This window comes from Fundulus heteroclitus, chromosome 12 (assembly GCF_011125445.2).
Source record: "Fundulus heteroclitus isolate FHET01 chromosome 12, MU-UCD_Fhet_4.1, whole genome shotgun sequence".
Lineage (NCBI taxonomy): Eukaryota > Metazoa > Chordata > Actinopteri > Cyprinodontiformes > Fundulidae > Fundulus > Fundulus heteroclitus.
This window is the reverse complement of record NC_046372.1, coordinates 8,208,014-8,229,957: the sequence shown is the minus strand read 5'-3', so window position 1 is coordinate 8,229,957 and position 21,944 is coordinate 8,208,014. Positions and strand designations below refer to the sequence as shown.

Here is a 21,944-nt window from a genome sequence, read left to right as displayed (position 1 = left end):
AGCAGTGAGATCATCTAATTTTAGTATTTCTTTTAGAGTTTAAACAATCTTACTTTTTACCAGAAACTTTCATGAATAGCATTAAGTACTGCTCAAACAGAATAGCATTAAGTACTGCTCAAAGGATTGATGTCCAACTCAACAAATTATTCTCTTGAATAACAATATTCTGATTAATAAAAAGTTACATTTCTTGTTTTAAATAGTCCTTGTTTACAAACATCTTTATCTACAGGCCATTTTTGTTGCTTGCTGTTAATTCAGAGAAAAGTAAAAAAAAAAAAAAAAAAAAAAAAAAAAAAAAAAAAAAAAAAAATCGCAATTATGTTTGAAATATATTGCAATTTCGATTTTTGGCAAAATCGTCCAGCTCTATTATCGGTTCTACCTCATCTGTAGATGCTGCTAAGCTGGCTGAAAGAAGCCCCCTATGCTTTTCTGTGCTTGCAAGAAAGACAAATTGGGCTGTTTGAAAATATTTTGGCTCGATAAAGACCCCACCCCCATCACATCGATGCACAGTGGTGATCAGCGTCAACCGTCAAGGGTCATTGTCATGAATCAAATGAATGGTTCATAACCAGTTCCTCTGCAGAGCGTCCTGGGAAGGTAAGCCTGACATTTGAACCAGCTTTTGGACCAGACAACAAACAAAAAAATCCAGGAAACTGGTTCACATTTAGTTTTATTTTATAAAACACTAAAGTCCAGCTTTGCAACAGCAAAATCCTTATGGATACAGTCTCAGTATTAGTGCATGCAAACCAAACCCAGTTAAAATATTTTTTATGACGCACCCCACCAATCAGATGCAACCACCCTGGATCCAGAAACAAATTGTGTGGTCAACGCTACGAAATATGCACACATTCTGAATCAGAGTCGTAAAAAAAAAACCCTGCTTATTTGGGCAACGATCAACATTGCCAGTTGACACCTGCTAAAAACAATAAAAATGAAAAGTCATACTAAAAGGCTTTAACGTCTCATTTCTTCCACAGAAATCTGTCATTCGTTTTCCAGAGATTTCTGCTCTCCTTCGGTCCAGAAAACCCTCTGGCTGCAAAGCCGGCGTTGATGCAGACTTTCTGGACCTCCTCCGGGTCCGTCAACCTGTTGATGCGCTCCTCGTTGCCCTCGCTCAGGATGTCCCAGATGTCTTTGCGGGCGCTCTTTGACGTCTGCACCAGCGCGGGGGTTTGTGTTGTCGAGGTGGAAGCAGAAGGTAGATTTTGTGAGGAAGACGCGAGGAGGGTCTGGTTTAGCGTCACCGAAGGTACAGGAAGTGTTTCTGGGGTGTTTTTCTGTCGCACGTTCTTGCCTTTAGGTTTAAGCAAATCATCAAGAATCGACACGTCTCCTATAAGATCTTTGAGGAAGGAGCTGTTGCACGCGGTAGGAGGAGGAGGCCCGGAGCCGTCTCGCAGCGCTTCAGTCGTCTTCGGCGAGGATCTCTGCTCTTGTTCCCCATCTTGAGCTGTGGGTTTGGATACCGTGGCGGAGCTGCAACGCCTGAGGTCAGACGAAGAAGGGCCGTCTCTGTCTGTGTGGTTCAGCAAACCAGCGGCAGCCTCCCCGGACCCCAGACCAAGGCTGCTGGCCCGATCCGACGCAAGACCACCACCAGCTCTGCAGGCTCCAGAAGTAGAAACACTACTCGTCTGTTTCCCCGAATGTCCGCCGGCTCTGCAGACCGCCTCTTCCTGCTCCTCCGACACGAACCTTTGAACATCCCGTAGACGACCTGCCAGATTCTTCTCCTGCATGTTCGGCTTTTTTGCTGGTTCAAGAACATCGTTTTTTAGGATGCCAGATCCAATCTGTGGCGGCGAAGCATTTCTTTGTGGGGATTTGGGGTTAGTTCTTCGAGGCTGACTGCGTTTCCTTGTTCCTCTGGCTCTTGAAGATTTCATTCCTTGGGTTTTGTCAGACGTTTTTGTGGCTGATAGGGAGGTAGCCGTTGCAGGGGAGGAGGGCTGCCCCGCGGGGTCGGGGAACTTTTCTCTGACCGTCTCAGCCACATCAGAGCGGTTCAGCGACGCGTAGAACTGACGGAGCCAGCCGAGTCTTTGAGACGACTTTCCTCTCAGGACCTCGGTGGCAAACTGGTGGACTGAAGCAAACTTGAAATGTTGGGCCATGTCCTCCAGCTGCTGCCTTTACAAAAAAAAAAAAATGGAGACAAAGATGGAAATGTTTAAGCCAATTTTGTTTAAGCCAATGTGCAGCTGTAGTTGCAGTCAAATACTGACCGAAGACATCTGCACACCCCATATTTCAGGTTTTTTGCAGTCGTTATATAACCTGACCCTAGCCTGAGGGATTTCGCCCCGCTTAGCTCCGCCTAGCTTCAATCACATCCATCTGGGACCTCTCCCATAGAGAGTGATTTCTTCAACCAATTTTATTGTCCAGCCAATCAGGACGCAGGCCTGGAGTTTCATAGATGTGACGTAGTGGAGAAGCGACCGTGACGTGAGACTGTTTTGATTCAGACAGCAATGGCGGCTTGCATCGAGGAAGCAAGCGTTAACATTGATGCTGCTATTTCTTCCGTGTTGTCCAATCTACCTGATATTGTTTCATTAAAAGAACATCAGAGAACGGCTCTGAAGGCTTTTGTTGGTGGAAACCATGTTTTCACCCTTCTCCCGACCGGATTTGGCAAGTTTTGTTTTCCGGGGCGTGTCGGTTAGCGGTTAGCGCAAACCATGTTAGGAGGCCTTTAGTCCTCGACACGGTCGGCCCGGGATCGACTCCGACCCGTGGCGCTTTGCCGCCTGTCTTCCCTCCTCTTCCTGTCAGCTCACTGTCAATAAAACGCGTGCCACTAGAGCCACAAACACATTATTTTTATTTTATTTTTTTTTCCTGCGTCACTATCATCAGCGTCACGGGTTAGCTTTGTTGTGAGTGGTTGAAAGAGCACGTCGATAAAGATGACAGACAAGTGGCTTATCCAATCATATGCAAGGATTTTTGATAAGGCCCAGCCTTCTGAAACGCCATTCCTATGAATCTGTCCCAGACGGATGAATGGAGCTAGGCGGAGCGAAATTCATCTGGCTAGGGTCAGGTTAGTCGTCATACCTATCCCTCATATAGTCTGCAGGTCTGCAAGGTCGAACCTAAGATCAAAAGTACTGCTAAGATTCAGGCTAATATCCAGACAGCATTGGGCTTATAGCTGCTTTTACCGAGCTCCTGGGCAGTCGTTAAAAAAAACTTGCTGCTCTAACCGGACTCTGGGACGGAACTCCTTTATAGTGACCGGTCTCAGGCTTATACGCATTTGTGGCTTCTCATTGGGAAATACAATAAATAAAAGCAAAAGGCAGTAAAACCCAAGGTGCATATGGATTCAAATCATTAAACTGCAAGGTTAATTGAGGCGATATCAACGCAAGGCAGTGTGTGTGTGTGTTTTCGCTCCCTGGTGAGCATCTGGGCAGAGACACAGCCTTGACGCCCTTGGGGAGGGAGGCTGGAGCCATAAAGGTGTCTGTGTGTCTGTATACGAGGGCTTGGGAGGGGAAGCGATGCAGCGGAGCGGGGCCGCGTGGGCGTGGGTGTGTGTGCATAAATGCTTGCTAGAATGTGCGGGTTTGGAAGACCGAAGGCGATCATTTTTTGGTCAGTCTCAGGAGGGCTGCGGTTGCGAAGGGGGGAAACTCCTTCAGTGTTGGGCCTGATCATAGCTGGGTAATCTTTGGCATGACGCTGGGAAAGAAGAAGAGGGGAAACCTCAGAGGTGGCCTTTTTTCTGTATATATACACACAGTTATTATGGTCCAGGTGGGGCCATTCAACAGAGTTTCTATGGTGGGTTTTTGGCCCTCTTCCCTTCCCTGCCAGGAACTCCTCTCCTTTTAATTTCCTCCTCATTATTCTGCTTCTTCACACCTCTTCTCTAGACTTGTTTCTGTTTTTGCTCTCATTCTTTTCATCTCCCTTTGAAATGATTGCAACCGTCATTTATGGCTGATATTATTTCATAAATCTTCTTTTATCCACACATCCTTCTTGCTTGTCTTCATTACTTCGTCCTTTTTTTTCCCTGTATGATAACTGCAACTGCGTTTTAAATACCTGCATATGGCTGCGGGAGTATTTCCAACAATGACTACGGTACTGTCGATGTGGTGGACGCTCTTGCTCGAGAAGGTCACTGGATGATCCACTTTGGGCCTCTGCAGCAGACCGGCGCCGAGGTTAGGCTGGCTGTCTGGTGAACTCGCTGGGAGGCTCTGGAACCGTCAAACAGAGACTCGTTTAATGGCGTTTTTTATTCTGTGTGTTCTGCTCTGTCTGTCACAGAGCCGCGTTCTGCTGGAGAACCTTTTACCAATTTTGCATAAAAAAACAAACTAATTATTTAATTACTAGACATGAATACACATAACAGACTATGAGTGTGCCTATATGACTGGATGGACTGTATACTTTTGAAGAAACAACAGTTAAGCCTGTATTAAACATACTTTTCATTAAACCCCCATTTCTGGATGAAAAACCTTGCTTTATTTTATTGGTCTGATGCGATAATCTAATCTTAGATTATGATTTGTTATCTGAAGGCTAATGAAATCATGATTAACAGAAATAAAGGCTTTGAAACATGATCAGTCTGTGTTAATCTACATAACGTGCTTCCCTTAGTGAATCGAGTGACTGAAATGAATCAATAATATTCCAATTTATTGAATATGACTGTAAATTGGATGTTTTTATTTTGCAAAGTGATGCGAGATGAAATTTGCTGTATTAAACAAATAAGCTGGACAGAATTAAAATATTTTTATTTTTTACTGAAAAAAAAGGGTTTTAACTTTAGTTGCACTCTTCAAACAAAAGGATAAACAAAACTTTGCATTTCAACTGAGGAAAAAGGGACAAATTAACCTATAATAGCTAGATAGATTACACCTACAATCAATTAGTTATTTTCCATTCAATCCCAACATTGGGGAATCAAGGTGAAGATGGGGACACGTCTGATTGTAAAGCAATATCGACCAACAACAGAAAGTCGTCCAATTCACAAATAATGAGCTGTTCGCAATCCAGAATCAAACTAAATTTTTTCGATCTATCCTTGTCTGTAGCATTTGAGTTGACAAGGCAGATAATATTGGACATGCAACTAAAGTCCATTTCTTCAGGTCATTCCCCCAAAACCTGACAGATGAAGAGACTGACATAGCTGCATGGTCATGTCTTTGTTTAGGTTGTAAAAGTTGACGTTCTCACATGATTTCCCACGTTTTTCCGTAAAAACAGAATGCTTGTCGACGTGTAAAAATGGCCGATGAGGGTTGCCATCAGAAATCCAGTCGTGGCAGACAAACAGTCTTAACTTTGTGTCTGAAAGGTCTCTGGACCTGGGGTCCATTTCTACCTACCTCCTGCGTACCTAGCAGGTTGTTGGCCGGAAGCTGCGAGTACATTTTGCGTTCGAACACGTCCCGGACAGCAGCTCTGCTGATGAGCTCTTCCGCTTTGCTTCCACCCACCACCCGCTGGTTAGAGTGCATATACGCCACCTCCTGCACACCCCCTGCACACAAAAATGGAGAGGATTAATATCAGAATTATGAACACTCATCATTCATACTTACAGTTAAAGAAAAACCACTCTAACCGAGCACACTGTCAATGGTTTGCTTCTTTTTCTCAGACGCTGGAGTTGTTGGACTTCTCAGACTTGTAAATGAAACAGCGCCCGGCCTTCCTGCTCGCCTCTCCGTTGCGTCGGTTTCAGGAGCCGTGTGTTCGTCCTCTGAAGACGTAAAAGCTTCTATCTGTTCGGTGTGCTTGGCTCTTGCCTTATCCCTTGCATTGGCACTTTGCCTTCTCCTGTTGTGGCCCGGCTTTCCTCTGCCTCCATTTCCTTCTTTGTCGCACAAGTTTGAAGCGCGACTTTTGGGACCTGCTTCTGCCTCTAGGTCTAAATCCTCAGATTCTTCTGAGCACGTCTCAAAGAGGTCCACTTTGGCAACTGGAGTTTTGAGTTTTTTAGCCCTCTTGTTTTCCGGTGAGAAATCTCCGTCGCTCTCGTCATCCACGGCGATTTGTTTGTTCATCCGACCTTTCAGGCCCTGTCGCCGTCTCACAGCGTAATCTCCCCCTTTTAACGACATAATGTTGTTTCCATCGTCTCTGTCTTTTCTGTCTGAGCCGACGGATTTGTCCTCTGCTTTCGTTTCAGATTCTGGGAGGCAAGCAGCACCGTTTCCTTTACAGGAAGTTGTGCAGATGTCTGCGGAGCCTTCCTCTATCTTTTGATCTCCTGCATCCTCCTCAAAGGGACTACCTTCGGCAGAGGAACTGCAGTCCCCTTCCCTCAGCTCTCGTCTGTCCTTCACTCGTTCAAGGAGTCTGGAGAAGCCGTGCTGGAGGAGACTCATCTGAACGGGTCCAGGAGCGGCTTTCCCGCTCCTGTTGCCGTGGCCTGCGCTCGAGTTTGAAGCCTTTCTCTTTAGCCCCTGCAGCTCCTCATCGCTCTCACTCCCGCTGCTGAAATCTAGCACGTCCTTTGGGATTTTCGAGACATAAATGTTCTCCTCGGGCGCTCCGTCTTTTGGTAGTTTGCCCTCCGTCGGCAAATCTCCACGTTCCTGAAACGGTAAAAATTCAGTTTAAGAAAAGCACATACGGGAAAATGTCAATTTAAAGCAATTCATTAATATTTAGCAATACAAAATGTGACCAAAGTGTAAAATCTCTTCATTTTGCGTCATCTTGAAATGAACCAGCCCCAGTGAGATTTACCAAGTGAATTTACAACAGATGTTTTCCAATAACAAATCAAAGTAAACATCAATGTGACACGAGCCCCACACGATGACGCAGGGGGAAGAAAACGACACAAGAGGCATGTAAAGAAACGGCACGATGAGGTCAAAAGGACTGATTAAATCCAGCCGCTTCAAACACAATCAGAAACATTTGAGACTTCAGTGACAAGAAGTCAAAGAGTTGATTGGTAAGTCGTGAGAGCCCAAGCCACCCTACGGTACTTCACTCACTAGAGTACTAAATAAATCCATCCTGAGAGCTTTTTTTTTAAAATATAGTTTTTTTTGTAGCACTAGTGGCTCATTTTTACAAAGTAGGCTGACTGGAAAGAGGGCTTGAGAGAGGGGGGAAGAAATGCGGGAAAGGACCTCAGGCCGGAATCAAACCCGGATCAGCTGCGTCGAGGACTAAGGCCTCTTTACATGCGTCGTGCTCACTACCCCTTCACCATCGGAGCACAGATTCTGTGAGCCTTAAAGAACGCCGTACAGCAGAGGTGTCCAAAGTGCAGCCCGGTGGCCATTTGCAGCCCTTTGAATAAATTTCGGCAGCCCTAAACAATTCTGGAAAGAAGCAAATATGGCTTCCAAGCACCGGTAGATGAACACTTTAATATTACTTAGTGCAACATTTTCAGACAAATAAATTATATATAAAAACAAATGTTAGAGCCAACCAAAAAATTTAAATATAAGCACAAACATCTTTTACCAGATGTACCAGATGTTTACCCCCCCCCACATATCCCATTATTGTTGCTGAGCTACCCTACAATGCAACAGAGAAATCAACCTCAAACTGTCTTATAATGATGCAATCATGAATGACACTCTTTGTGTTTTGGATCTACAAAGATTTAAAGATCAATTTTCAATAAAAATCAATTGTTTAATAAAGTCTTATAATTGAACAGACAAAATAAAGAAAAGAACAAGAAATTTGGTTCGCTCAACTTTGGGCACTCGTGGCAAAAACATTGGACACGACTGCAGTAGAGGGTTCCTCCATGTTCCTAAGGTCCAGATTTTCACACTAATCCAGAGTCAAGTTTCCTGGATGTTTTGGTACTTTTTAGGTACAAAAGTTCACCATAAATTTATGGCAAATATCTTTAGGGTGGTCGAGATGGGAAGCTAGATGGATGGATGGATGGATGGATGGATGGATGGATGGATGGATGGATGGATGGATGGATGGATGGATGGATGGATGGATGGATGGATACACAACTGGATAAAAGGAAGAATCCACGGAGGCCACATTTAAAATGATAGGGAATAAGGCATGGAAAATACAAACATTTTTCCACATTTTAGTTTCTTTTTTTCCATACTTATCCAGACAAGAAACTATATCGCTCCATTTGCAAACCTTTCCAGAACCTTTAGGTACTCTCTAGCCCTTAGATGCATTTCTTTTATTTATGTATTTTTTTTACAGCTGTGATAGAAACTGTGGTTTGGTTTGATTGGTAGATGAATGTTCCCGTTTGAAGAATGTCCTTTTTCACATGGGAATAGGGGGGCGAGTGGGCCTTCAGGGAAAGAAAACAGGAAAAAGATGAACAGGCCTGGGAATGACACAGTTACTCACCTCTTTTCTGCTGGTCTCGTTCTCTTCCTCGTCTTCTTTGTGCATTCGCGTTGTTATGACACCGGCCTCCACTCGTCCCTCTCGCTGACAGGATGACACATGCATCACCAGGCAAATCCCAAGTGAACAAGGAGGCTTTTAATTTACAGACCGTGTTTGTGACAAAATCTTAAGCTACTACTACTTTATTTTTGCTTTAAATGAGCCAAACTTAAACTGTAATCCAGACCAAAAAATTTAGTCCTCCACTTTTAATCCTTAGAACCAGTTTTAAAAGCCTGTTCTTGGTTTGAGAAACTTTATGACCCAAGAGATGAAGCAGTAGTGTCACCACACTTTACTAAGGAATCCTCTCCTCACAATTATTAAAGCGGCATTATTTCCCCAAAAAAAGCACGGTGTAGTTGGTGTAGTTGAAACTGCTTCGTATTCGGTGTTTCTTCTCCTAAATCTAGATTTGGGATTAACACTAGCTGCATAAAAATATAATTTACCAAGATAACCAGCACAGACAGACCTTTGGAAAGAAATGTTTGTGTACAGCACTTTATAGATATCCAAGAAAGTTTGGTGCATTTCAAGCTAAGGAAGACCAAAACGAAAACAAAGGCTAAATTCATACAAACACACACAGTGTGACTATACGGCTGGTGCAACCACCCCCAGAAACCAACCTCACCAACGTTCAAACAGTAAAAGACATGTCGACTGCTTTACCTCTAAAATCCTGCGGGTGAGACACGTTCCTTCTGTCTGCAGCCTGAAGAGATTTTTGAGCCCAAACAGTTCGCCTTTATAGACGCAATTTCCCTGCACTGCCTCAAAATACCGCCGGGCGCTCTCTTTACCAACTACGGAACACTGCAGTTGCTGTTTGGAGGGAAAAAACACAAAAAAAAAAAAAAAAAAAATCATACAGTGCCATACGGATATTAAATGTTGAAAAAAGAGAAACTAATGTGCATTTGACATCATGCTGTAAAGACGGGCTTAAAAAGATACCAAAATTATGATATCTTAGTATTATTTAGTAAATAGATGAATAAATACTGGTAAAATTAAAATACAAGCAGCCGGCATCTGAATGTAGTTGAAATCACAATAATATCCTTTTGTAAAGTGAATTCAAAGAAAATTTTATCTAACTGAAATCAACCCAGCAACAATAATTAGCAAATCCATCCCACTCTAAAACCAGTTTTGAAACCTAGATGAGTTGCATTCACATCACGTTTTAAATCTGATCAAGAAGCATGTTTGACCAAAAGAGTCTGACAAGATCTGACTTTTTCCACAGTACTTGCTATATACTGAAAGGTAGCAAACCAAGCTGTGAGCAAAGCCCAAGTTACACCCTCTCTAAATTGGTTAGTACTCTTAAAGTGTTGCTGTTCACACAGATTGCTGAAGTCCTTCCTGTTTTTTGGGGATTTTTTTTGTCGTTGCTTTTTTTACAGATTCAGCCTCACCACTGTGCTCTTTTTAAGTCAAATCACACATAAAACAAACGCATATTATTTTTAATCATTACTTAAAGGAGCAATAAGCGATTTTTTACCACTAAGTGGAGCTTGAAAACTGTCTGCTGACCAAAACAAGACGTGTATTAAGCAGCGCCTGTCTTTTTGTTATTCTGTTATTTACAAGACTGTAATGTTCACCTGCACTCCTTACTGTTACTATTGTAACAACTGTTTACATGCATCTTGCACTACTCACCTCGACTGAATATTGATTTGCACTAGTGACTGTTTATTCACAATTGTTTACATATACATTTGCAATACCGTACTTTAACTGTAATATGCAATTACAGTACCTTCCACTGCACTTTAATTTAAAATAGCTGCTGTCCAAACTCTAATTATTCATTTTATAGTAATAGCTACCTGTATATCATGCTCACAATTCTGCCTATAGTAACAGCCACCTGTACATATATTCATAGTACATGCAAACTCTGTTATAATAATCATCTTTATATTATGCTATTGTACATATCTTTAAAACTCTATTCACAGTAATATCCACCTACTATTGCACTTCTGGTTAGACCTAAACTGCATTTCGTTGCCTGGTACCTGTACCTGTGTAATGACGATAAAGTTGAATCTAATCATCAAATCTAATCTATATCCGCTCCAGCACTCGGCATACATTTCCCCTTCTCACCCATCGCCTCGTATGAGCCTATTTGCAAAGGATAAAAACACGGCAGAACAGCATCACCTTTCAGAGGAACATGTCAAGTGAAGAGGTAACTCATAACTTTATAATGCTGTTAGTAAGAGAACATTTTGATCCAATAGGCGTGCTCTAAGCAATTTTGTGTCTGCCATACAAAGCAACAAGTGGATAAGTCGAAATGTTTCAATGTTCAAGAAACCGTCCCCCAGGATGCTACAAAAATGGTTGAATGTGGTGGAGTGGAATGCTCTGTGACCTGGAGGCGGCACAGCATGAAGTGCATCCTTAAGATTTAAAGACACAGCACCAAAACGGATTGCTCTCAGACACGCCTCAGAGCAGGAGCAGAAGGGGAAACGTGGCGGTAAATTAATGAGCGATTCAGAGCAAAGCATTGCAGTTCCACTTTAGATAGACCACAACTGAGCAATTTCAATGTGAAAAGGAAGAACTGAAAAGCATGATATGTCCCCTTTAAAGTTTCAACATAAAAACACATTTTCTTAGACATCCAAAAATGTTTAACAACTTTGAACATCACCAGTGTTTAGACCCTTCAACTCTTTTAAATTGTATTTGAAAATTTACCTTTTTAAACAATATAAAATACTAAATATCAGATAGATACAGTGGATATCCATGTAACGTAAAAAAAATCTATTTTTAAACTTCAGTCATTTAAGAAAACATTGCATTCTGTTTGTATACACTATTTACCCAAGATCTCAGCTCTTTCAGAGGTTGATTGCTTAAAAAACACATTACAACTCTTTGGTACCTGTTTGTATACTTGTCTCAGGTAGATAACCTCCTCTACAGTCCCAAGGGAGATTAACCTGAGAACAGTAACATCTCTGCACTGGCCGATACGATACGCCCTGCAGAGACAAACACGCATCAGTAGCATCAAATATGGTGCAATGATTCTAAAAAAAATAATAATATATAACTTGCTTTTAGATTCTGAATAAAACAAATGCTTATAAAGGATATTGTCTGCTAGGTCAGGAAAGCAAAACCTGTAATAGGATATAATATTTAAGCGTTAATCCTAGACGGAACCTACCTGTCAATGGCCTGGAGATCATTGGCTGGGTTCCAGGTGGGGTCAAACAGCACAACAACGTTAGCGCCTACAAAGTTCAGACCGAGACCACCCGCCCTAAAGGAAGAAATATCAGGAGAGAGAGCAAATTTATTTTAGGTCAAGAAAACCTAAAAAGAAAATAATAACAATCTTAAAGGTCTGAAACTAGATACATCACACTTAGTGTTTCCAATTTTGTTTTTAAGCAGATAAGCAAAGTTAAAACCCACTTTTCTGAGAGCCTGACATGCCCTAAAAAAAGCTTCTACCTATATTGACAGCGCACTTACGAAGACAAGATATCAATGTATGTGCTGAAGCGAACAATTCTCAATGTCCGTACACTTATAACAGATTAAAGGACCTTTTATACGTGTAAGAATGTGTCCGCTTGCTGGCGACACAGAAAGGAATTATGTTCACAGCACTTTTGCAACAAAGACCGTCTATTGCAGGACATGCGGGAAGCCCTGGGAGAGTAAAACAGGTAAGGAAGGACAGGTTTCACCTCACCCGTCAAAAACAATCGGAACATCAGAGATAAAGCGAGCGACAACCCAAAGTTGAGGGATGAGTGAACAACAGTCCATACCACGGCTCCGACTGATTAATCGAGCAGGGGGACAAACTACCAGAGCTCAGATGCCACAGCAGCTGCTGTTTGTTAGCATAAAGTTTTATCAGTTAAGAGCAATGTTTTAGTAATCCAAGCACTGATTATGTGAACAAAACCCTGAGGCTCCCTAACCTAAAGCGATCAGGAAAAATGGGTCACAATGCTGGCTCAGAACGAGGGCAGAAATTACATCCAAACTGAATGCTGACAGAAATGTTGTTTTAAATGACAATTATTTGTCGAAGGTGGTTATTCGCACGTGTTGTGAATCACAACGAGGACTAGGCTCCCCACAGAGCATTTATAAATCCCTCTGTAGGGTGCCGGTTTGTTAAGTCTCTAAGCTTTTCCACTCTAGACAAGAGTTCCCCTGACTTCCTCCTCCTCAGTGGATCAATCGCAACATAAATCTTTTTCAACTTTTATGAACTCAAAGTAAGCTGGAGACCATCCTATTGCTGTCTTTTTTCTTGGGTTGGATGAACATTGTGTTAAGCACTGATACCAGAGTTTTTTACCCATCACTCTGCTGATATATTTTGCTTGCTTCTTTCTTTCTTTTTTTTTTTGGTTAAGGATTTTTAAATATTTCTCATAAAACGAAACAACTAATGAGAGCTACAAGCCAGAACACAGTTGAAAAAGGAACTTTAAAGTTGAACATCTTCATTATAATAAACTAAGACACACTTTGCTATCTCACCCAGGTTGGCTTTCTTATAAAGATCTTCCTTCAAAATTACCACTTATTGTTAGAAATAAAACAAGAACACTAAATTTGACTTATATCACAACACCTTTGAAACTCTTATCAGTTGTTGTACTAATTTCAACTAACATGGTAGAAACCAGGCAGAGATTGATGTGAGACGAGCTGTTGAAGTCTTTCACGATCTGGACTCTCTCTCTGGATTTGGTGGTCCCATCCAATCGACTAAAGTCCAGTCCCTCCGCCATGCAGTAACTCTCCAGGATATCCAAGAGCTGAAAGGGTATTCAGGGGTTAATATAAGAAGATTAAAAAGAACAAAAAGAAATAACTTCACATGTGAATGCAACCCATTAAAAAGCTAAAGAGTTTGCATGGGATAAAACCAAGACACTAGACAAATAAATCTTATGTAAAGCAATATTCAAAAGATAGCATGAGGAGGTCAGACTGTATATTTATACATAAACTATAGGGGTAATCCAATACTGTAACCTTTATGAACTCTTTTTCCGCCCCCAAAAAAGCAAAACACGGGTCATAAAAATATGACCTCACAGAGGCCACAAATATTATTAGATGGTTTCAGGTGACAGCAGCCGTCGGCTCGAGTCTAGTTATCCAGAACTATTTAATTGGCGCCGAAGCCCCGAAGGTATGTCTATAAATCCCTAACACGTCATGAGAAAAACATTATTCCGGCTTTTTATTACTGTACACCAGTTGCGATCCCACAGCAGATGCAACGCTGTGGAACAACACAAGATCTCAAAGATGCATTTTGGTTCACAAAAAAATAAATATATTTTTTTTTCCATGTCCACAAACAATCTGTTGTATAGGAATTTTATGTGACCAACAACAAGTAACACATAATTATGATGTGGAAGCAAAAAAAAAAAAAATTAAATTTTTTTTTTTTGAAAAGTGTGGAGTGTTCTAGGGGAAAATCTTTTGGTTACGCCTCCACCATCTTTGCACATCTGATTGTTGCCTTTTCTTCTTTATAAAAGCCCAGATTAGAAGGAGACCATCTTGAATCCTTAATTTTCAAATCATCTCACAGATTTGCTAACCTGGACCTATTTTTTTTTGGGTCTGGACTTTGACAGAGGCAACTCTACAACGTCAATGTGCTTTGGTCCAAACCCTTCCTCTGTGGCTCGGCTGTGTTTTTAGGGTCATTGTTCCGCTTGAAGGTCAACCGCCCCAGTCTAAACTCTCAGTCTTTAAGAACTCTAACAAACTTTATTCCAATATTGTTTTATAACATAACTCTGCTTCAAACTTCTCTACGTCTCCCAGAGCTGTCTGCTGTGTTCCTTGGTCTTCGTGATGCTGTTTGTTCGCTGATGCACGCTAAAACGCCTCTGAGTTTATACTGGATTTATACTGAGGCTTTTCAGATTTCTATATGTAACAAAACATATACATATAAATCATTTATCATTTAGCTTTCATTTCCCAATTATGCTGTACGTTGTGTTAGTTTATCATGGAGAATACCTTAAAGTTTGTGGTTGCAACGTGGCAAAACGTGAATATTTTTTGCAAAACACTGTATTTATGATGACGTATTGATAACAAACGTCTTAGGTTTAACTGGGTGAGGCCAAATAAATCAACACATGCGCTCAAAAACAGTTTTCACCTTGGTTGACAGAGAAAAGATGAGGACTTTGTCTCTCTTCTGCAGATAGTTCTTCAGAAGCTTCTGCAACACCTAAAAGAAAATGTCAACTTGTTCGTCAGCAGCACGGAAACATGGCAACGCTTTTTTTTACTTTAGTGCTCTACCTTCATTTTCCCACTGTACATCGGGTCTGACAGAGCTTCAAAGGCTTCATTTTTGCATCTCTGCACAAAGTCGGGGAACCTCTGGAAAACCTTTGCGCAAACCGAGCTCACATACCTTTCCTATAAGATATCGATGAATGCTTTTTAGAAACCAAATACTAAATAAATAAACAAGGAATCAGTCCGGGAGATAGATGCTGCAGTAATCAATATCAATATTAATAACAAATCTGATTTAAGGTGTTTACCTGGTTCTTGCTGGTGCCTGAAGTAGGTTTAAGGAGTGCTGCGTGGTTGGCAACCTTCCGCAGTATGGCCAAGTAGGTGAAGTAGAGTTTCTTCACATCAACACCCTCAGAGGTTCTCTGTGAGATATAAATGCCATTAATGAATTGGGTACAACTTCATTTAAGCCACACAATGAATATTTGAGGTTTAATTAAAATCAAATTTGCCTAATTTAAAATGATTGATCAACTCAAATTATTGATTTAAAGGCAGTCTAATTCTGTGGAAGTTTGTGATGTTATAGACGTCTAAGACAAGATAAGTGAACATTAGTAAACGCAGCTTTTCTGCAGTACCTCTCCTGTGTTTTTTACCATCTGCATTTTTTTTTTTTTATACTTTTAATATTTCTTATTTTTAACTTCCAAAAAAAGTAAAAAACAAGGCAACTGGACTTGTTTTCCGTAGTTGAAGACGTTTCGCTTCCTCTTCAGGAAGCTTTCACAATTCAAAAAGTCTGGAGTAATGTGCAGTACCAAGCTTTATACTGCTGCCTAACAAAGGCCTTGTAAAAGCAAAACGTCTTCAACTACGGAAAACAAGTCCAGTTGCTTTGTTTTTTACTTTTTTTGGACTGACCATGACCTGGATGACTGAGAATCTTCACCAGCATTTTCTTATTTTTACAGACTTGTATAATGTTGGCCTATCTGCTGCCCATCTCTACGATCAAGGCACACTAATTTCAACCAAAGAGTCGATGGACTGCTGTGACAGCTGCAAAAGTTTCAGAGGGAGTTTTCCTCCTCCTTCTCATCCTCCTGATTTCCTGTTGGCTAAACCCAGACGCAGGAAGCGCAGGCGGGGATCCAGAGCTGGCGTCCAGGTTCGATTAAGACGCCGTTTTACGATTTCTTCAGCCTCTACCTGTGACACGCGGTCACAGTTATGTCATCTCACCTGCAGCCTGAACACTGGGCGGTGGTTTAGCAGCTGCGTTTAAGAACTGTTTTACCTGCAGACTCATTAATCCGCTATTTCTTCGCTGCACAGAATCCCCAGTCTCTTTAAAAAAAAAAAACACCTAAAGACATTTTTATTCAGACAGCCATTCGCTTAAGCATGTTTCGTGTTTTTAAATCGTTTTCGCTCCTGTGCAGCTCTTTGTGACGTCGACGTGTGTGAAAGGTGCCCTAGAAATAACATTTTACTTACTTACGAGACAGCGTGCAATCGATTAAAAGAATAGGGGGAAAAGATAATAATTACTCTAAGCTTTTATGTTTGGTTAAATAAAAAAAAAAGAACTAACTCCATAGCAGCAGCTCCTTCGGGTGCGCCCGCTTTGGCAATCGCATTTCTCCGAAGATCTCAGCAGCAGCGTCACATCCTCGGTGTCCAGCACCGCCTCATACACCGTCTGCTGAAAGTCCGTCAGAGAGCAGTACACCACCTGGGAGGAGACCCACCAGAGAGCTGCCGTTAACGCAACACCATTTACTGATACGGGCGTTCATGAGGTCTGAGTAACTTTAAGGTCTCCTCCGCCCTTACCCTGTCGTCCTTCTTCGGCAGCTGCTCCTTGATGAGGGCTTTAGTCCGCCTCAGGAAAAAAGGAGCAATCTTCCTCACCAGGGCTCTGACGGTCTTCCTCCCTGTGGCCAGGGCGCGCTTGGTTGCGCTGTGCCTCTGCCCCTGTTCGATGGGATCTGAGAACTGGTTCTTGAAATGCCCCAAGCTGCCGAGACACCCTGGTATGGCCCTAAATAGAACAAAATGTGTAACAATAATAGTAATTAAAATGTGGCCAAACAACAAAAAAAGATTGTATTACATGACCACACACTATAATGGTAAAATCCCTTTAACCCACCAATCCATGACACACCACAGCTCTTCCAGGTTGTTCTGCAAGATGGTCCCAGTGAGACCGATTCTGTTCTGATGGCAGAAGAATCGCAGAAATTACCAGCTTAGTTGGAAACGCACAGCCAAATACGGCTGTGGTCTCTTAGTCTGAAAACATTTAGCATAAGCCGGCCCTTGCCTAATATTTCTAAATCAGCAAATTATCATTAGTCTTTTATGCTGAAACTAGACCCGTTGCAAATGAAATACTTGAAGTTTTTCTCAGAATAGGCACCAATACAGCTCTCACTTTACATCTCAGCTCCTTCATGGCCTGTGTGATCTGGGAGTTTGGGTTTTTTATCTTGTGGGCCTCATCAACAACCACTGCCGCCCAGTCGATTCTGTGGAAGAGGGCATAGATATTACATTTCTATGGTAGACCATATATTTGAGTTATGTTTACAGCTTATAAAGATACTTAAAACATAAAAATAAAATAAACACAGAATTGCTCTCATTTATTGTGTCTCTGTCTGAGCCTGATTTCCCCACACACTGCCTTACACTAAAGTGGAATACAACCTCTACCTCTACTTAATGCTGTGAAAATCGTGAACAACCTTTTCACTTTTCCATGCCAGCAACTCTAAAGGTGAGAAAACTCTGCCTGACATCTTTAGCCGGTAATGTCTGTCTGTCTGACGCAAATGCCAACGGCTCTGAATGGCAATATGACTGCGTTGAGTCAACTTTATTTATAAAGCACTTTTAAAACAACAGGAACTGACCACACTGCTGAACGCTTAAAATAAACAAATAAAACATTACAATTTCTAGATCTATTATAGTTTTTTTCTTGGTCTTTGGTTGCTTTTTACCTAATTTAAAGGCATTTCTTTCAGACATTAGTCAGACACACAGTACTTAAGAAAAAGCGAAGACCTGACACAGAACCCAATGGATGATCTATAGTATCTACTGTGTAATAGACCGTTGAGTGTTATTTTGTGTGTCAAACTAGTTACAAAGCATTTAAATTGTGTAAATTACGTATAGGTGTGTTTGTTTTGTATCTTGTGGTTTTGATTTTTTGATTTTACCTCACGGGATGCCGTAGCCAGTAGGAGTTGTTTTGTGTTTGACTGGAATATTATGAAGCCTATGTTTGTTTTATGTACAAACATGTGTTTTCTACTGTAACTATGTTTAGTTTTCACAGCGATCTAGATGGATATATGATGATGGAAGATGTTAATGCTAATGCTTGGCAAAACGGGTTATAGATATATTTTTTGTTGTATATTCCTCTAGTAAACCCAAAGAACTGTGGCTCAGGACCACTTTGAAGCTTACAAGAAAGTTTGGCTCCCTGGGGACAAAACATAAAAAAAAAAATGGCAAAAAAAAAGATGACCCAAGACTTTTGCACAGTACAATATGAATAAATATTATTTTCAGGTTACTATGTTTCTGAGTGTATAAATTACGTCCTTGTAAGACACAGTTCTAGCATCTCCGTTTTACCTTTGCAGGAGCTCCAGCTATTTAGGGCTGCTGGTTAACACCTAACCAACTTTTGCACGTCCAGCATCCTTTATCAACGGCCAAATGTAGTGTGTTTGAGCATCAAAATCAGTCATTTAAATCTAAATCAGTCATTTAGCAGTAAAAGGGGTATAGCACTGTAATTTCCATTACTTGTTAAACTGATCCAGACAGAGCCGGAGAGTCTCGTAGGTGGTGAGAGCGATCTCGATGCGGCCGTTCTTGATGCGAGCAAGCTCCTCCTCCTTCCTCAGCCCGTGGACCACCACACACTGGAAGTAACCCCACGTGTCCAGTTCATCCTTCCAGTTATAAAGCACCGACAGCGGGGCCACAATCAGAAACACCTGGATGGGATCAGACGACACTTTAATCAGCTTGATGACAAAATAATACTATAATCCGCGGCACATGACTGAATGCGTTTTGAGAGACGACCCAATACAGTTCTATATTTCAATACGCACTTTACTGGGATTACTTTGATTGGCGGGCATCTGAGTTTGCAGAAACTGAGGCCTGCTGTTCTCTACGTCCTGCCATGTCCCGGTTTTGTGCAGCACAGCAGCAAGAAAACCTATAACCTATAGTTAAAAAAAAAAAAGAGACGATGGGATTAACAGCGACAAAGCCACACGGCAAATCCTCATTCAATCATTTCACATTCTAACTCTGCAGCCTATGTTTTGTACCTGCACAGTTTTTCCAAGGCCCATGTCATCTCCTAGAATACAACCAGTCGAGCTGATGTAGTTGTTGTAAATGAACCTGATACCTTCCCTCTGGTAATCCCTTAAGTATCTGTTGATGGTATAAGGGACCCGGTCTTCATAGCTCAGGTCTAAAGGGACGCAGAGGATCGGGTCGGGGTTGCTGCCAGGGAACACAGGTTTCTCCTGTATAAATTCCTTTACGCCAGGTCTCATAAGTTTCGTGACAGATATGGCTTCCTGCTCCTGCTCTCCCGGATCCGTCCTGAATATCACCCATGCCGTATCGTTGCTCTGTGTGGTGGAGGTCAGTCTCTGTACGGTGGCCTCTCTCAGGACGCTGTCACGGGAACTCGGAGCCAGGCAACAGTCACCTTCCTGCCACTCTGCATTGGGGAATAAATGTATATACACAGGCATGATAATAAATTTGGATGCAATTCAATTCAAAAACCGAAACTCATTCAGAGAAATTACACACAGTGACTCATTTCAAATGTGTATTTCTGTTAAATATGATAAAAAATGGAATGGATTTTGCTTCACAATCCTCTCAAGGCGGTTATCCCTGTTGCTTGTGCACCCACTTTTTCCTTCCACTCAACTTTCCATTAATATTCTTGCAGACAGCACTTCGTGAACAGCCAGATTCTTTAGCAATGATCTTATTTGACTTTGGGTGTAAAAGGCTGTTTGGTTGAAAACTGTAAATTTAGCAGTTTTCCCTACATGTCATTTTTGAATTGAAACGCACGCAAGGGGTAAAACAAAATGGGTAATCTTCAGGCCTTTGTAAAACCTACTGACATGCCAAGGAGGTTATTCAGCCTATTGATTCAGGGGTGTTGGAACGGGGATGCATCCAAAGTCCCAGGACAGTGGCACTTGAGGTCCAGAGGTGCAAACACCTGGTCTAATTCAATGTTCTAAATTTCAGTTTTCTGAGAAATAGAAATTTTGGGCTCTCATTAGCTGTAAGCCATAATCATCGAAATCGACAGAAATAATTTCAGTGCTTGAAATATGTATATTACTGCATGTAATATAAAAAAGTTTCCCTTTTTTCAATTAATTACTGAAATCAATTAGGGTTTAAATACAAGATTCCGGCACATTTTCAGTAATTTCCAGAGTTGTTGATAGTACAAAGGTTTACTGAAATTGTACAATAATTATTTATACTGCAATTAGGCTTTAATAACAAACCGGCAAATATACACTGAATGAATGAGAGGTTGAGTGAGTGAGTGAGTGAGTGAGTGGTTGGTTAAATGGATGGGTAGAAAAACAGATGAATGGATGGATGGATGGATGGATGGATGGATGGATGAATGAATGGATGGACATCACAATTAGAATATGGGCAAACGAGATGCACATTTATGTGTCTTGATAATGTGGAAATGTCAAAGATCCTCACAGATAATGTGGGGAAACAACAAAGAGTCCTAAGTCCACTGGAGGTGGCTTTTAGTTCAGTAGCCGAGTTGTGTCATTATTCTTTGTTTTTTTTTTCTCTATATGAAATTATTTATAGAAGCTTTAGTTTAAAACGTATGAAACGTAAACTTAGAAGTTAATCTCAGAGGAATCATCACTGCTTTTTGATCTGCAGAGCAGTGGTTCACAACCCTGGTGCTCAGACATCCTTGATCTTGCATGTTTTAGATATGTCCCTGCTCCAGAACACCTGATTAAAATGAGTGCATTACCTCCCCAGTGTTCAGGTCCTTAGAGACTTAGACTTAGACAACTATACTATATACTATACACTTGAGCTCAATATCTAAAAGAATATATATTCTCATCTCTACCCTGTTCTTGATTATCCAACCATGAATTATTTTTGTAATCTGTGAATTTTGTTCTGTATGTTAAAATATAAAAGGATAATTTTGAAACTAATTAAATCTGAGTATCACACATTTATTACAGATTTGGAGTCTGTAAATACAAGAAGTTTTTATATATATTAAAAAATCATTACCAACTTTAGTCTGTATTCTCTTATTATTTATAGTTTTTAGTAACGATGTGTCATTAGTTTTCACACATAGGCTTTAAGATAATCTTTAAAAACTTAAAACTGCGTTAAGGTCGCGTGAAAAAAATTAAACAACAAACAAATTAGAGTATAAATACCCTGTAGACCTTTCTCAGCAGCTGAAGTTGAAGCCATCAGGATACATCCAAACTACTCTCGAAGAAGCTAGCTCTGTTAGCTTAGCAAACATTACCGGCACCTAAAAACGTCACAGTTAAACTAAAAACGATAACTCAGTTAAACGGGTCTTCTTATATCTGAGTCTGCTGCCATTATTTTGTTCTCATCTTATTTAGATTTACATGATAAATTAAAGAAGGCAACAGAAGAGGCATGAGCAGGAGCCACTCAACTGCAGCTTCCAGTGTTTATTTATTTTTGCAAACGTCAGCGCACTTTCGACACATTTCAAATAACATAAAAAAATATATGGCAAGAACAATGTGGGTAATTCTAATTTATTGCCAAAAATGTTTCGTTTCCAGTCTCAATTATACCTAAACTTTTTTTTTCCATTGATGTATAGATTTTGTGAAAGTGCTCCGAATCCTGTTCCTCCTTGTTAAGCAAATAGTTGCTTTTATCTGCGTAAAGTTATACGTATATTCCTTTCAAATGATTTTAAACTACTATTAATTGTTAATTCTACTATTTTATATTTTGTTACCAGGGGTGAACTTGCTCTCCAACATTAATATATATATATATATATATATATATATATATATATATATATATATATATATATATATATATATATATATATATATATATATATA

The 21,944-nt window shown here is 40.8% G+C and overlaps 1 protein-coding gene across 3 annotated transcripts; it reads right to left on the bottom strand.

The window, feature by feature from the left end:
• Positions 1–667: 667 nt before the first annotated feature.
• Positions 668–21,530, bottom strand: ercc6l2 (excision repair cross-complementation group 6-like 2). 3 transcript variants are annotated; one of them, XM_012870057.3, is made up of 20 exons: positions 21,273–21,530; positions 19,104–19,507; positions 18,879–18,995; positions 18,565–18,758; positions 17,174–17,267; positions 16,889–16,956; positions 16,570–16,777; positions 16,328–16,468; positions 15,036–15,152; positions 14,788–14,907; positions 14,642–14,713; positions 13,120–13,265; positions 11,645–11,740; positions 11,357–11,456; positions 9,109–9,261; positions 8,392–8,475; positions 5,642–6,617; positions 5,403–5,557; positions 4,090–4,247; positions 668–2,157 (listed from the first exon to the last, which is right to left on the bottom strand). In XM_012870057.3, the coding sequence occupies exons 1-20, from the start codon at positions 21,298–21,300 to the stop codon at positions 987–989; spliced, it is 4,602 nt and encodes a 1,533-aa protein (XP_012725511.2). In that variant the 5' UTR covers positions 21,301–21,530; the 3' UTR covers positions 668–986. The 3 variants fall into 3 exon arrangements, with proteins under 3 accessions (XP_012725511.2, XP_021175904.2, XP_035999771.1); XM_021320229.2 differs by having other exon boundaries at positions 1,969–2,153; positions 21,264–21,530; XM_036143878.1 differs by lacking the exon at positions 668–2,157 and having other exon boundaries at positions 4,104–4,247; positions 5,414–5,557; positions 21,264–21,530.
• Positions 21,531–21,944: the final 414 nt, after the last annotated feature.